Source organism: Ziziphus jujuba, chromosome 3 (genome assembly GCF_031755915.1).
Source record: "Ziziphus jujuba cultivar Dongzao chromosome 3, ASM3175591v1".
Taxonomy (NCBI): domain Eukaryota; kingdom Viridiplantae; phylum Streptophyta; class Magnoliopsida; order Rosales; family Rhamnaceae; genus Ziziphus; species Ziziphus jujuba.
The window spans coordinates 3922837-3937929 of NC_083381.1; the positions used below are offsets into that span (position 1 = coordinate 3922837).

The 15093-nt window shown below is 36.5% G+C and overlaps 1 protein-coding gene across 1 annotated transcript; it reads right to left on the reverse strand.

Annotated features, from left to right (window-relative positions):
• Positions 1-690: 690 nt before the first annotated feature.
• On the reverse strand, positions 691-1562 carry LOC132803269 (disease resistance protein Roq1-like). Its single transcript, XM_060815860.1, has 2 exons — positions 1276-1562; positions 691-1162 (listed from the first exon to the last, which is right to left on the reverse strand). The coding sequence occupies exons 1-2, from the start codon at positions 1560-1562 to the stop codon at positions 691-693; spliced, it is 759 nt and encodes a 252-aa protein (XP_060671843.1).
• Positions 1563-15093: the final 13531 nt, after the last annotated feature.

Below are 15093 nucleotides of genomic sequence, written 5' to 3' on the forward strand. Positions count from 1 at the left end.
TGTTTTCTCTCCTTGTTTTCCACTTGAATATATATATATATATAATGAGATTTGGGGTTTTAATTATTAATCGGTGATTTGTTTTACTCCTTAATACGGATTTTTCCAACTGGTGTACAAATATATATATTATTGCAATGGCTCCAATATTGGTTCTTGATGCTTTCTTTCGTTGAGTTTTCCACCTCTTTCATTTTTCTCTTTTGGGTATCTTTTATCTTCTCCTTTTCAGGTGTTTGATTCTTGAAGAAAACAATTTTTAATCTTTGTTCTTTTGGTTCACCAGAAACGGTGAAAAGCAAACAAACCATCGTTTATATATATATATAAATAGTTTGTTTGCTTATTAAGAAATTTTCGTTGAGGAGGATTGTCCTGAAATTGAATGGGGATTTTTGATAATATAGGCGAGGCAGTTGTAGATTCCTCATTGCCGTTTGGAAAGGAATACACTTTTCACTCTCACTAGGTTCCTCGAGTACTCCATTCTCTCCCACATCAATATAAGTTTTACTTCTTTTTTTTTTTTTTTTTTTCCCACCGATTTTTCTGTGCAGGAGTGGGTAAACAACTCTTCAAAACATGTAAGGCATTTGTAACATTCGACAATTTAATCTTTCTTCCATGGTCCTCCGCAAGCGATTTATCCCCCAAAATCTTCCAACCCATCTCTTGCAATAAATCATGCACTCAGATTTCGTTATCTTTAATGCTCAAGAGAGATTTGTTACTAACATTTCCTATACCTATTATTGCATTGAAATTGCACTTCTTCAGTATGCTTGTAACATAATCTTTGTGACCATTTCCCTCGAAAAAGCAAGCAATGAGTAGGAATATATTCTTGTCTTCGTTCTCCAGTGCATCAAAACTTATTTTAAGTACTCCCATAATCTTGTCGTTGGGGTTATTTTTGAGTCTTTCCAATCGGTCATTCCATTCTTCTTCATCTTTTCCACGTAAAGAGGAACCCAAGACATTTAGAGCTAATGGAAGGCCTTTGGCATAGTTTACCACACGTTGAGACAACCTTTTATATTCATCTGAAAGAAGATGATCCTTTTCGAAGCCGGCCTTCCAAGTAAGGAGTTGCAAGCATTTATCATCATCCAATGGCTCCACGTCGTATATTGCTTTCACTCCATGAGCAATTACCAAGTGTCTACATCAAGAATGATAAGAACCCTTTTAAGACATAATCTATTTCTTATAGTTCCACAGTTGGTTGTGTATTCTCCCCTCAAAGTATCCGAAAGAAGCTGTTCTTTAAGGGACTTTAGATAATTTCCTTTAACGTTTTCAAGAAAGCTAATACTCTCAAATTGAGAAGACTCCAATTCATAAAAGGTTCTAGCAATTGTTGTTTTGCCTACACCACCCATCCCACATATTCCAATAAACTCAGCGCCATTGTTTGATTTATAAACATATGATTTCAGCTTCTCAATGCGTAAATGCATTCCAAATAGGCCATCAAAAATTATTTTTGGAGAACCAACATATTCTTTTGATACCTTTAAAACAAATTCATCGATAAATTCTGCTTGATTATATCCCTTCATGAAAATACAACTGTGGTAACTGAGCATGTACTACGTAACAATAAAAGTATTAAATATTTTTAATACAAAACATTTTACAATAACATTGATATTTTATTTTTAGTGTGTATCATATCAGTTATGTTGGGGTGAGAAGGTTATGACCAAGAGCAAGCTAGCTTGAAGTGTTAGCAACAAGCAAGCTTTTGGTGATGCTCTTGGGAATGGTTGTGTGTGAGTTGTGTTTTTAGGTTTTGGTTATGGTGTTTTCTGGTTTTTAGGGTTCCTAAAGTGTTCTAAGGTGTTGAAGAAGGGATAAGAAGAAGAGGAACACGTTGGCTTTTGAAAATAAGGCTTGGATCAATAGCCATTTCATTCATTTTACAATATAAGCTTGAAATTACAACTAGTTCACACATGCCAAGCATGTGAGCTTACAAAATGAGTAAAGTATTTGAAATTTAAAAAATAAAATGGTCAACACCTAACTTTTCATACACAAAAGAGTCAAAAACCAGCTGCAACATGTCTATTCCAAATATAGTAAAAAGTGGCACATGGTTTGAACTAAGTTCCTATTGTTTAACTAGTTTGGGTAAACAACCAAACTAGCTTCACCTACTTAGTTCCCCTTTGTATCTGCTTATGAAACTTGGTTTGAAGTATCCTTGGTCATCAATAAATATTGTTCCAAGAGCTAGGAATGTTCTGGAACCGGATCATGGGCCAAACAGCTCCAAAACTGACCCATACTCTGCATACTGGGCCCATCAGATACAGCAATCTGTTTGGAATAGAAAATGGACTTTCCCATGTCATTTGGACCTGACATTTGAACCATAGTCTTCTATATATGTCTGTAGACATCCCTCAAAATTTCAGCCCAAAACTCCATTTGCAACCTGAGATATAAGATAAATAGTAGAACTATGTTGCTGGAAATTATGAATCCAGCACCATAGGCATTTCAAGCATAACATTCCTACTCTTTTGTGCATAATTTTGCCTATACTTTTGCATACATAACTTAGGCACAAAACATTATCAAAATATACTTTGCATAAATTAAAAACATACAAAAAAAAATATAAACTCATAAAAGGAAAGGATTTGATACCAAGGTGTGCATGCTAGCCGGTGACATGCACCATCAAGTGGCAAAATTGCCACACTTCAACACTCCTCCTTGGCAATTTTGTATGAGACGTTGAGAAGTCCTCTCAATATCTCAAATCTCTTCTTTCCCAATGGCTTGGTGAAGATATCCGCCAAGTTCTCCTCGGAAGTCACATACTCCAACTTCACTTCACCACTTGCTTCAAATTCCCTTAAGGAATGATACTTGACCGGTATGTGCTTGGTCCTCCCATGTTGGACTGGATTTTGTGCAATTGCTATTGCTGAAGTATTGTCACACAATATCACCGTGGCTTCCTCTTGCTTCAAGCTCAAGTCCTCCAATAATTTCCTAAGCCAAACACCTTGATTAGCACAACTTGAGCAAGCAATATACTCGGCTTCCGCGGTGCTTTGTGCAACGGTTTGTTGCTTCTTGGAATTCCATGAGAAATGACCATTTCCAAGAGTGTAAATGTAGCACGATGTGCTCTTTCTATCATCCAAAGAACCAGCCCAATCACTATCACTATAACCAAGCAAACCTTCATTCATGCCATCCTTGTACCATATACCAAAATCACTAGTTCCTTTCAAATACCTTAGGATTCTTTTTGCACAACTAAGATGATTTTGTGATGGACTATGCATAAATCTTGACAAAACAGCCACACTAAACATGATATCTGGTCTAGTAGAGCATACATATAAAATGCTACCAATTAAACTTCTATAGATGGAAGGATTTACCTTTGGAGAATCATCATCCTTCACCAACTTGGTGCCTTCATTCATAGGTGTGGCAACGCTATTACAATCCTCCATGTCAAACTTCTTGAGCAACTCCTTCACATAGCTTTCTTGAGATATGAAGATGCCCTTGGATGATTGGACAACTTCAATTCCAAGAAAGTATTTCATCTCTCCAAGGCTAGACATCTCAAAGTTCAATTCTAGCTCACTTTTGAAATTGCTCACTTCTTTCTCATTACCACCGGTCACTAGGAGGTCATCAACATAAAGAGACACCAACACCATGCAACCATGAGTCCTAATATACAATGTAGGCTCATTAGGACTCCTCCTAAATCCATGCTTTGTCAAAATACCATCTATCTTGGCATACCATGCCCTAGGAGCTTGTTTAAGGCCATACAAGGCCTTGTGTAGCTTGTATACCTTCTCTTCACTTCCTTTCTTCACAAAACCTTCGGGTTGCACAACATAGACCTCCTCCTTCAATATTCCATTCAAGAAGGCTGACTTCACATCAAGGTGATATACTAAACAAGACTTTTGTGCCGAAATTGCAAGAAGAAGTCTTATGGTTTCCATCCTTGCAACCGGTGCAAAAGTCTCTCCATAATCCACACCGGCTTGTTGTGCATATCCTTTGACAACAAGCCTTGCCTTGTGCTTATTTATGGACCCATCCGGATTGTACTTGGTCCTAAAGATCCACTTCACCCCAATAGCATTCTTTCCCTTCGGTTTTGTTACCAAGCTCCAAGTGTCATTCTTGTTTATCACATCGATTTCATCTTGCATGGCTTGTCTCCACTCTTTTCTTACCATAGCCTCATGGACATTGATTGGATCACTCAATGCCACATTAAACCTTTCATAAATCTCATTAAGAGGTCTTGTGCCTCTCACACCATCACCAATCTCCAAATCAGCCCCTATGGAGATTTCTAGCTCATTCTCATCATATTCATCATCATGGGCAGCACCTTCATCATTTCCTTGTTCCTCATCATTATCATGAGCTTCACGCCGATTGTCTTCATCCATACTAGCCAACTCCTCCTTACTACAAACCCATTTAGCTTCCTCTTCAACTTTCACATCTCTACTTATCACAAGTTTCTTGGTTTCCAAGTTATACACTCTATATCCCTTGGTCACATCACTATAGCCAACCAAAACACCAACTTGTGACCTTTCATCAAGCTTTCCTCTCTTCTCTTGTGGTACTAGGATGTAACAAATGCTTCCAAATACCCTTAGATAATCAAGAGAAGGCTTATATCCAAACCAAAGCTCAAATGGGGTTTTACTCCTCAAAGACTTGGAGTAAAGCCTATTTTGGATGTAGATGGATGTATTAACTCCTTCAGCCCAAAACTTCTTTGGCAAGCCACTTTCAAACAACAAACATCTAGCCATCTCCATGATGGTACGGTTTTTCCTTTCACATACACCATTTTGTTGTGGTGTGTATGGTGTAGTGAATTGATGAACTATACCATGATCCTTACAAAGTTGTTTGAAAGCCTCACTTGTGTATTCCCCACCATTGTCCGTCCTTAACACCTTTATAGTGCAACCGGATTGATTTTGCACTAACTTCATAAATTCTACAAACTTCTCCAAAGCTTGTGATTTTCTTTCAAGGAAATACACCCAACACATTCTTGAGTAATCATCAATGAAAGTTATGAAATACTTGTTGCCATTTAAGGATGGAACACTCATAGGACCACAAATATCCGAATGTATAAGTCCTAGCTTCTCCTTTGATCTCCAAGAACAAGATTGAAATGCTAGCCTAGTATGCTTTCCTTTTTGACACACTTCACACACATGTTCTTGCTTCTCCACCAATGGCATGTCTCTAACAAGTTCATGTGTGCCTACCAATGACTTAAAGCTAGCATGGCCTAGTCTTTTATGCCAAAGTTGAGAGGTGTTCTCAACTTTGGTGTTCAATGCAACCGATGCACCATTTTCATCCATATTCAACCTAAAATTCTTGTTCTTCATTCCAACACACATTAATTTATTTCCATGTGGATCAACTATAGTGCATGTCATGTTTGAGAAGTGTAATGCATATTTGTTTTCAAGCATTTGACCTACACTAAGTAAGTTCTCACATAAAGAAGGTACATAGAGAACATCATGGATAGTTTTGATACCTTTGGTGGTGTGTATCACCACATCTCCTTTGCCTTTCACTTCCATCAAGGCTCCATTTCCAATTTTGACTTTGTTGTGGCTGCTCCTATCCAAGTTTGTGAACCACTCATGCTTGTGAGACATATGGTGTGTTGCTCCACTATCAATGATCCATCCTTCATCATTCTTGATGCTACTAAAACAAGTAGCAACAAACAACTCTTCGGATTCACTATCACTTGCATTATCTTTAGCAACATTTGCTTGTTGCTTATCTTTCTTGTTTGCCTTGCATACTCTCTCCACATGACCCTTTTGTTGGCATTTATGGCAAAATGCATCCGGCCTCCACCAACACCCTCTTGGATGATGACCTTTCTTCTTGCAATGGTGACAAGGTTCATAGGACTTCCTCTCGGGTTTGCTAGTTTCACCTTTCTCCTTTATGACTTTAAGCTTGTTCTTCTTTTGATTTTGTGTCTTTTGATGTTGTTTAGACACAAATGCAGCCTCCATTGATTCTTCATGTCTAATCCTCCTCCTTTGCTCCGTAGCTTGCAAGGCATTCACCAACTCGGTCAAGGAAATTTCATTTAGGTTCCTTGACTCCTCCAATGAAGATATCTTAGCTTCAAACCTCTCGGGCAAGGAGACCAACACCTTCTCTACAATCCTTTGGTCACTTAATCTTTCACCTAGCACCCTAATTTGATTCACCACATTAAGAAGCCTTGTGGTGAACTCCTTAACCGTTTCTTTGTCTTTCATCTTGATGGTCTCAAACTCCCTGCTTAGGTTAAGGATTTGCATTTGCCTTGTCCTTGCACTTCCTTGGAACTCATCTCGAAGTTTGTCCCAAGCTTCTTTGGCACTCTCACATGCCATTATCCTTGTGAAAATGGTATCACTAATACAAGAATGAATGGCGGTGAGAGCCTTGAAACCTTTAGCCAATTCCTCCTCATGGTGCTTGATTTGGTTGACCGTTGCCCCTTGTCTCAAAGGCTCGGGTTCTTGGGGATTTATGGTGACCTCCCAAAGACCATAAGCCTTCAAGTAGGCTTGCATCTTGATACTCCAAATGTTGTAGTTCTCCCCATTGAAGATAGGAGGAGAAGGAGTTGAAAAACTTGAAGAAGCCATGTGAATGTTGCTTTCTAGTATGAAGGAATATGAAAATATATTTGTGATTTCAAGTATCTCTTCACTCTCAAGGAACGAACCAGCCCAAAAACCTCACAAATCTCACAAAAATGTGCCTTGCTCTGATACCACTTTGTTGGGGTGAGAAGGTTATGACCAAGAGCAAGCTAGCTTGAAGTGTTAGCAACAAGCAAGCTTTTGGTGATGCTCTTGGGAATGGTTGTGTGTGAGTTGTGTTTTTAGGTTTTGGTTATGGTGTTTTCTGGTTTTTAGGGTTCCTAAAGTGTTCTAAGGTGTTGAAGAAGGGATAAGAAGAAGAGGAACACGTTGGCTTTTGAAAATAAGGCTTGGATCAATAGCCATTTCATTCATTTTACAATATAAGCTTGAAATTACAACTAGTTCACACATGCCAAGCATGTGAGCTTACAAAATGAGTAAAGTATTTGAAATTTAAAAAATAAAATGGTCAACACCTAACTTTTCATACACAAAAGAGTCAAAAACCAGCTGCAACATGTCTATTCCAAATATAGTAAAAAGTGGCACATGGTTTGAACTAAGTTCCTATTGTTTAACTAGTTTGGGTAAACAACCAAACTAGCTTCACCTACTTAGTTCCCCTTTGTATCTGCTTATGAAACTTGGTTTGAAGTATCCTTGGTCATCAATAAATATTGTTCCAAGAGCTAGGAATGTTCTGGAACCGGATCATGGGCCAAACAGCTCCAAAACTGACCCATACTCTGCATACTGGGCCCATCAGATACAGCAATCTGTTTGGAATAGAAAATGGACTTTCCCATGTCATTTGGACCTGACATTTGAACCATAGTCTTCTATATATGTCTGTAGACATCCCTCAAAATTTCAGCCCAAAACTCCATTTGCAACCTGAGATATAAGATAAATAGTAGAACTATGTTGCTGGAAATTATGAATCCAGCACCATAGGCATTTCAAGCATAACATTCCTACTCTTTTGTGCATAATTTTGCCTATACTTTTGCATACATAACTTAGGCACAAAACATTATCAAAATATACTTTGCATAAATTAAAAACATACAAAAAAAAATATAAACTCATAAAAGGAAAGGATTTGATACCAAGGTGTGCATGCTAGCCGGTGACATGCACCATCAAGTGGCAAAATTGCCACACTTCAACAAGTTATAGTCAATTATGTAGAATGTTTTGTCCACAAGATAGACTTTGAAATCAATGTTAAAACTGCTATAACTTTGAAAGACAATCATCGATTAGGCACACATTGATCACCTCAATGTTAAAACTGCTGTAACTTTTTTCTAATCAATTCTTGAATCCTTTGAATGGTTAAGATTTTAAAATGTAATATTGGCTTATAAACATTTGAAATCATCCTCTCCATGCGTAAAAGCATTCCAAATAGGCCCTCAGAAATGTTTGGCGAAATAACATATTCCCTTGATACCTTTAAAACTAACTCATCGATAAATTTTGCTTCATTATCTTTCATAATTCAAATAAAAATAGAATATAACACCAGAGATTTATATTAAAAATTTTAAAAGATAACATTAATATTGTATTTTAGTGTGTTCCATGTCAATCATAGACTATTATGTAGTACAATATATCGATCACGCTCACATTAGGTCACCTTAATATTAAAACTGTATTTTTTTTTTTTTTGTTACTTAACTCTTGGATCGCTTTAGGATTAAGATTTCAAAATGTATTACTAGCTTATATTTAAAATGTAATATTGGCTTATAAACATATGAAATCATCTTCTCCATGCTTAAAAGCATTCCAAATGAGTCCTCAGAAATGTTTGGCAAAATAACATATTCTCTTGATACCTTTAAAACTAACTCATTGATAAATTTTGCTTCATTATCCTTCATAATTCAAAGAAAAATAGAATGTAACTCTTTTTATATAAAAAATTTTAAAAGATAACATTAATACTGTATTTTAGAGTGTACCAGATTGATCATAGACTACTATGTAGTACAATATATCAATCAAGCTTACATTAGGTCACCTTAATATTAAAACAGTATTTTTTTTTTTTTTAATCAGCTCTTGGCTTCACGGTTGAGATTTCAAAATGTATTACTAGCTTATATAGAGCTATATATTGTTTCAGTTTATCTAAATTGGATTTCAATAGTTCACATGATCTAAATAGGTCATTAAAGTATTTTGCAAATACCTTTGAAACGATATTCTAAAAGTTTATAACGAAGGTCATGATGTTAAATTTATAAGGTCAACATGATATAATTTGACTCATGAAATCTATATGTATATATATACACAATAAAACTAAAATATATATAAATATATATATATATATAGTAAGAGTTGCACGATCCTTGACTAATAATATAATCAAGCAAGCACACTTGCCTTGCCCATTTATATTAACGATTTTTTTTTTTTTTTTGGGTACTCGATTCATAAACTTCTCTCAACCCAATTTGATTCTTTTTTCGACCGAGCTTGTAACTCCCTATTGACATAAAAGGGGGTGAAGGGTGAAAGAAAAATAAGAAGCAAGTCTTGAGGGAGTAAAGAGCCACTGTTAAGTACGATAAATTTTCCTTCCTTTATAGATTGAACTACCATAACTTCACTCAACCAACAAAGTCAAAGGTTTTTTTACCGTGCCTCCCACGCTTCCTCTTGTTCTCCTTCGATAAGTGCCTAAGCTCAGTCTTTGTCTTGATGAATGCTAGATTTCTAAATGAGAAAGGGAAGGGTTCAATCTTAAGTTAAAAGTCTAGTAACAACCTATAAGCACTAATAAGTGCATACATGCGCTAAAAAGACGAACAAGAGAATTTTAGTATATGATCCTGGATTAGAGAATAGACATGTTAGTTCACTACACTCATATAGGCTGCTATTGTATTTTTAATCTTTGCCCTTTAAATAATTAACAACTGATTTTTATATGCATAAAATGATTGAAACAATTTGAAGAGTTATCTATATTTTTAAAGTTTTATCTGATTTTTTTTTTTTCCAAAATTTGTCTCTCAAATATTGGATCTGACATGTTTTTTGCCATTTTTAATTTGTATACTGAGAAGTAGTTGAGGAAAAAAAAAGTTACAATAGGTATCCTAAACATCCCAAATTTAGAACTCCCAAATCCTAAATAATATGGCAAGTCCTATAAATTTTCATTTCAGCACTTATTAGATTTTGGTTTTAATTAATATGTATAGTGACATGGCAACTATGAGTTATTTATTTATTTTAAAGACTATGAGCCATTTGAAAAATACTAAAGAGACATATACAAATTTATCGCCATTTTACAATCAGATCACATAATAATATATTTTTTTCATTATTTCAAGTGAAAGCCAGCTGCATACAAAACATGAGGTAAAGTAAATTTATCAAGATATATCTATTTAAATTTTACTCACAAAAAATGAAATAAAACTAATAGGCTATAATCAAGAAGGTGACTATTTTTATATTATTCTTTTAACTTTCACTCAAAAACCATCCAGATCTAGAAAATAATAATAATAATAATAATAATAATAATACAATCAGATCTAACATGTATGTACTTTTAATTTTAGCTAAAGCTAGCCAGAAACTAAATTTAGTTAAGAGTGAATCAAGATCTATAAGATTGATTCAAAAAATACAATTAAAAAAAATGAAGAGTTATTTTTATGAAAAATTTAAGACAGAAAAAGAAAAAGAGATTCTTTACCTTTCAATCAAAGGGAATCCAAAAGTTCCGCCTACTTGTGTTAGCGCATCTTCCCATCTTTGCAGCTCTTTCTCCATGATTTCTCTTTCATTTTCTATCACTTATGCTTTTTGCTTTTCCTTCTTTTCTTTAAGTTCATTAAATGCTTATCCAAATGCTCCATTATTGTTTTACACATGAGTTAGTTCAACAAGAAAAAAAATTGGTAAAAACAATATGCTCCATGGTGTTCCTGCAATCAAGAATCTTGGCAAGGTCTTTCAAGCACCATGGTGAATTAGCATAGTTTCTTGAGAGAATGATAATTGAACAACTTGACTCTTCTACTGTTTTAAGAAGTTCTTCACAAATATCTTTTCCCCTTTTGAGGTCATCGTCTATGAAGGCATCATGGATTCCTTTTCCCTTCAACCCACGGAGGCGGAATGATGTGAAGTTGTTGTGAGTGTCTTCACCACAGAAACTCACAACACTTTGGCCAAGTGAATCCAAAAACCACACCAAACTCGAACATGGTATCAGAGCTTTGTTTGAACCATTGAAGGACCTTGTGAGCTTTCTTTCTAGCCTATTTTCTTGTCAGAGAACCCCCCATTTCATTCCTTTCACTTTTGGTTTGAAGTGGTATGAAAATCTAGCTAGAAAACTCACCCAAAAATCCAACCCAAGAGTTGTTTTCTTCAAAATCCGGTTTTGTGTCACGGCGTCTCAAAGTTTCGTACCACCCATTCATCTAAAATTTGAGGGCAAAAACTACTCCATTTGGAGTATAAAGATGAAAGCCTACCTACAAGCCTTTGGACTTTGGGATGTGATGGAAGAAGGTTATGAAGTTGAGGAGTTGAGAGCAAATGCCACACAAGCATAAAGACTTACACATTAGACCGAGATAGCCAAAGGATTCAAGGCCTCAACAGCCCTTCATTCTTCGGTCAGTGACTCCATCTTCACTAGAATCATGTCTTGTACAAGTGCTAGAGAAGTTTGATTAAAGTTGCAAGAAGAATTTCAAGAAAACACTAGGACTAAACAAATGCAAGTTCTGAACTTAAGAAGAGAGTTTGAAACAATTAGAATGAAAGAAAATGAGTTAGTTAAGGACTTCATCGATAGACTACTAAAGGTTGTGAACTAAATTAGAGTCCTCAGAGAGCCATTGACCGACTAAAGGGTTGTAGAAAAGGTATTGGTGAGCTTACCTAAAAAGTTTGAAGCTAAGATTTCTTCCCTTGAGGAATCAAGGAATCTTAGTGAGATTACCTTGAGTGAGCTTATCAATGCCCTCCAAGCGATCGAACAAAGAAGAACCATAAGGAAGGAGGAGTCTTTGGAAAGTGCTTTTATGTCTAGTCAAAGCAAAAAGAACAACAACAAGGATAAATGTGTTAACAACAACAATGCAAGGAAACAACAAGGAGGACAATGACAAAACTATGGAGGTTATCCACCATGCCCCTATTGCAAGAAGCATGGACATGCATCAAACAAGTGTTTTTGGAGATCGAAAGCAACTTGTGACAAATGTGGGCAAAGAGGACATGTTGGCAAAGTATGCAAGCAAGGATGGCAACAAGCAAATGTGGTAAATGAGGAGGCTAAGACTTTATTTGTGGCTACATGCCTTAAAGCTACAAGTAGTGGTCTTAGTTGGTTGGTAGATAGTGGTTGCTCATATCACATGACTTTTGAAGAATCCAACTTTGTGGAGCTTAACCGATCCTACAATACAAGGGTAAAGATTGGGAATGGAAGCTTCATAGATGTAGAAGGAAAATGAAAGATCGTTTGATCACCAATAAAGGTACAAAACTTATCCAAAATGTTCTATATGTGCTTTCATTGTGTGAAAAATTGTTGAATGTTACCCAATTGGTTGAAAAGGGATATGTTTTGAATTTTGGTTTTGATGGTTGTTTGATATCTGATGCTTTTGGAAATGAGGTGTTTAAAGTTGCCTTGAAAGATAAAAGCTATAGGTTGAATTTACTATATAGTGAACAAGCTTTGAGAAGCAAAGTTAAGCCCATTTTTCAACTTTAGCATAAAAGGCTTGGTCACTCTAGTTATGGTGCAATGAAGAATACAAATGCTTTGGTGAATGATAAGCCCTTGATTGATGATGTGAAAAATGTTTGGAAAGTTTGTCAACTTAGAAAGTCCACTAGGTTACCATTTCCTAAATTTGGTCCATGGAGAGCCAAGGAAAAGTTAGAACTTGTTCATTCAGATGTGTGTGGTCCTATGAGTGTGTCTTCTTTGAATGGTTGTAGATACTTTCTTACCTTCATTGATGACAATTCTAGGATGTGTTGGGTTTATTTTCTCACACACAAATCACAAGTTCTTGAAAAGTTTATGAAATTTAAGAAAATAGTTGAAAATCAAAGTAGGTCCACCATGAAATGCTTCAGGATTGATGGCTACTTGCTTGGACATGGCTTTCGGAGTAACCCCCCATTGTATGTGAGGATGGAAGGAAGCATGGTAGTGGTCTCTTTGTATGCGGATGACTTATTGGTCACCGGTGAGGACCCAAGGAATGTGGATAAGCTAAGGCATGAACTTGAGGAGGAGTTTGAGATGTCCAAGTTGGGTCTCATGAATTACTTCCTTGGTGTGGAAGTAATGCAATGCCAAAAAGGAATATTTATATCATAACAAAAGTACATCAAGGATCTCTTGAAGAATGCAATCCAATGAGCACTCCAATGATCCAATGAGAGAAGTACCAAAAGGAGGATGGTACATCGAAGGTAAATCCTACTCTTTATCAATCCTTGATTAGTAGTTTGCTTTATATGTGCTCATTTAAGCCAGATATTATGGATGCCACGTGTGTGCTTTCAAAATACATGCAAGCACCCACCTAAACGTATCTTAGAGGTGCCAAAAGAGTTCTTAGGTATTTTAAGGGCATTAGTGATTATGGAGTTTGTTATGAAGCAAAGGATGAGTTGAAGCTTGTTGGTATGGAGTTTGTTATGAAGCAAAGGATGAGTTGAAGCTTGTTGGTATGGAGTTTGTTATGAAGCAAAGGATGAGTTGAAGCTTGTTGGTATGGAGTTTGGTATACCACTAAAATTTACATAAATTGGACACCGAATGGTCCAATTATACCACATACCCTTAGGAGCCAGTATCCAAAATTGGGATTTTTCACCCAAAAGCTAATATTTTGAAATTGAACCATCTAATGGGTCTTAATAATATCTAATTTCACTAATCCAACTTCAATTTTGTCCAATTTGACCAAATTTTGTCCAAACACAATCCAAATTTATCTAGTATTTAACTACTTGACCCAAAAATGGAAAAATTATCAAATAACCTCCAAAATTCATAAACTTTATACCAATGGAAAGCCCAATAGGTAAGAAATGCAATGGTGCACTCACCTAGGTCCAAAAGTGTCACTGGTGACCAAAAAACTTGTCACAATACTCTACAAAGTCCATGTTGATGTATCTTTCAAACGGTGAGGAATCTTGGCAAATGGACCACGGAAATGAGCTCAGAGCGTCCAAAAATGGTGGGAGAGGTGTATGGGTTGGCCTAAAAAGGCCAAAAAATGGCTGGAAAACATCAAACGGCCACCGCCAGATTCAAACGGCCGATCCCGCTACATCAGCTGGTGGTTTAGCTTGAAATTTGGCCCGCAACATCGTCTCGATGTGGGTAATAAGGGTGGCTAGCATGTGCATATAGGTGGTGCCAAGTTCAGATCAGTGGGTCTGAAGAGAAATTTCTTGAGTTCAGGGAATAAAATGGGTATTTTGGAACTTGTTTCCTAATGGGCATGCTTTCCAACTTTTATATAGACCCTTGGGTCACTAACAGACAAAAATCTGAGACTGGCTTGGACACTGATATAAAACTAATATTTGAAAATTTACAAAACCATAACCTTTTATCCGTAACTCAGAATTTGGCATGCCACCAGTCATGAACTCATATCGACAACCTCTACACAATGGTGCATTAGTCCCATGGAAAAAGTCAACTTTGCACCACATACTGTTTACTTGGTCAAATTTGGTCAAACTTGTTCAACAGGGGTATTTTGTTATGGTTGTTACAACCTACCCCCCTAAACAAAATTTTGTCCACAAAATTCATACCTTAGTTTTGAAAGAGGTGAGGATACTAACTCCGCATTTGATCCTTTCACTCCCAAGTCGCTTCCACGACTAGGTTATTTCTCCAAAGAACCTTCAATAAGGGTGTGGTCGCTTTGCAAAGTTTTTTCTCCTTCCTACTTAGAATCTACATTGGCTGCTCCTCATAAAATAAGCTGTCCCTCAACTCAATCTCGTGTGTCTCCAATACATGTGATGGATTCGAGATATGTTTGCAGAGTTTGGAGATGTGAAATACATCATGGATTTGAGAAAGCTCCTCTGGAAAGTCTAACCTATAAACCACTGGACCTATCCTCTTAACTATCTCATAAGGTCCTATGTAGTGAGGACTTATAATGAGAATCTGCCTGAACCTGCACAACCGAGTACCCGCTAGGGTGCTAACTCAATATGGATGAAGACCGGGCCGATCACTTGGGCTCAAGCCAAGAGATTTAAGGATAACCTGGCTGCCTTTATACAGGGAGTAATTCATTCTCAAAAGGGCTTGTCCATACCCAAAGGTACTAGGCCTGTTTTGCGC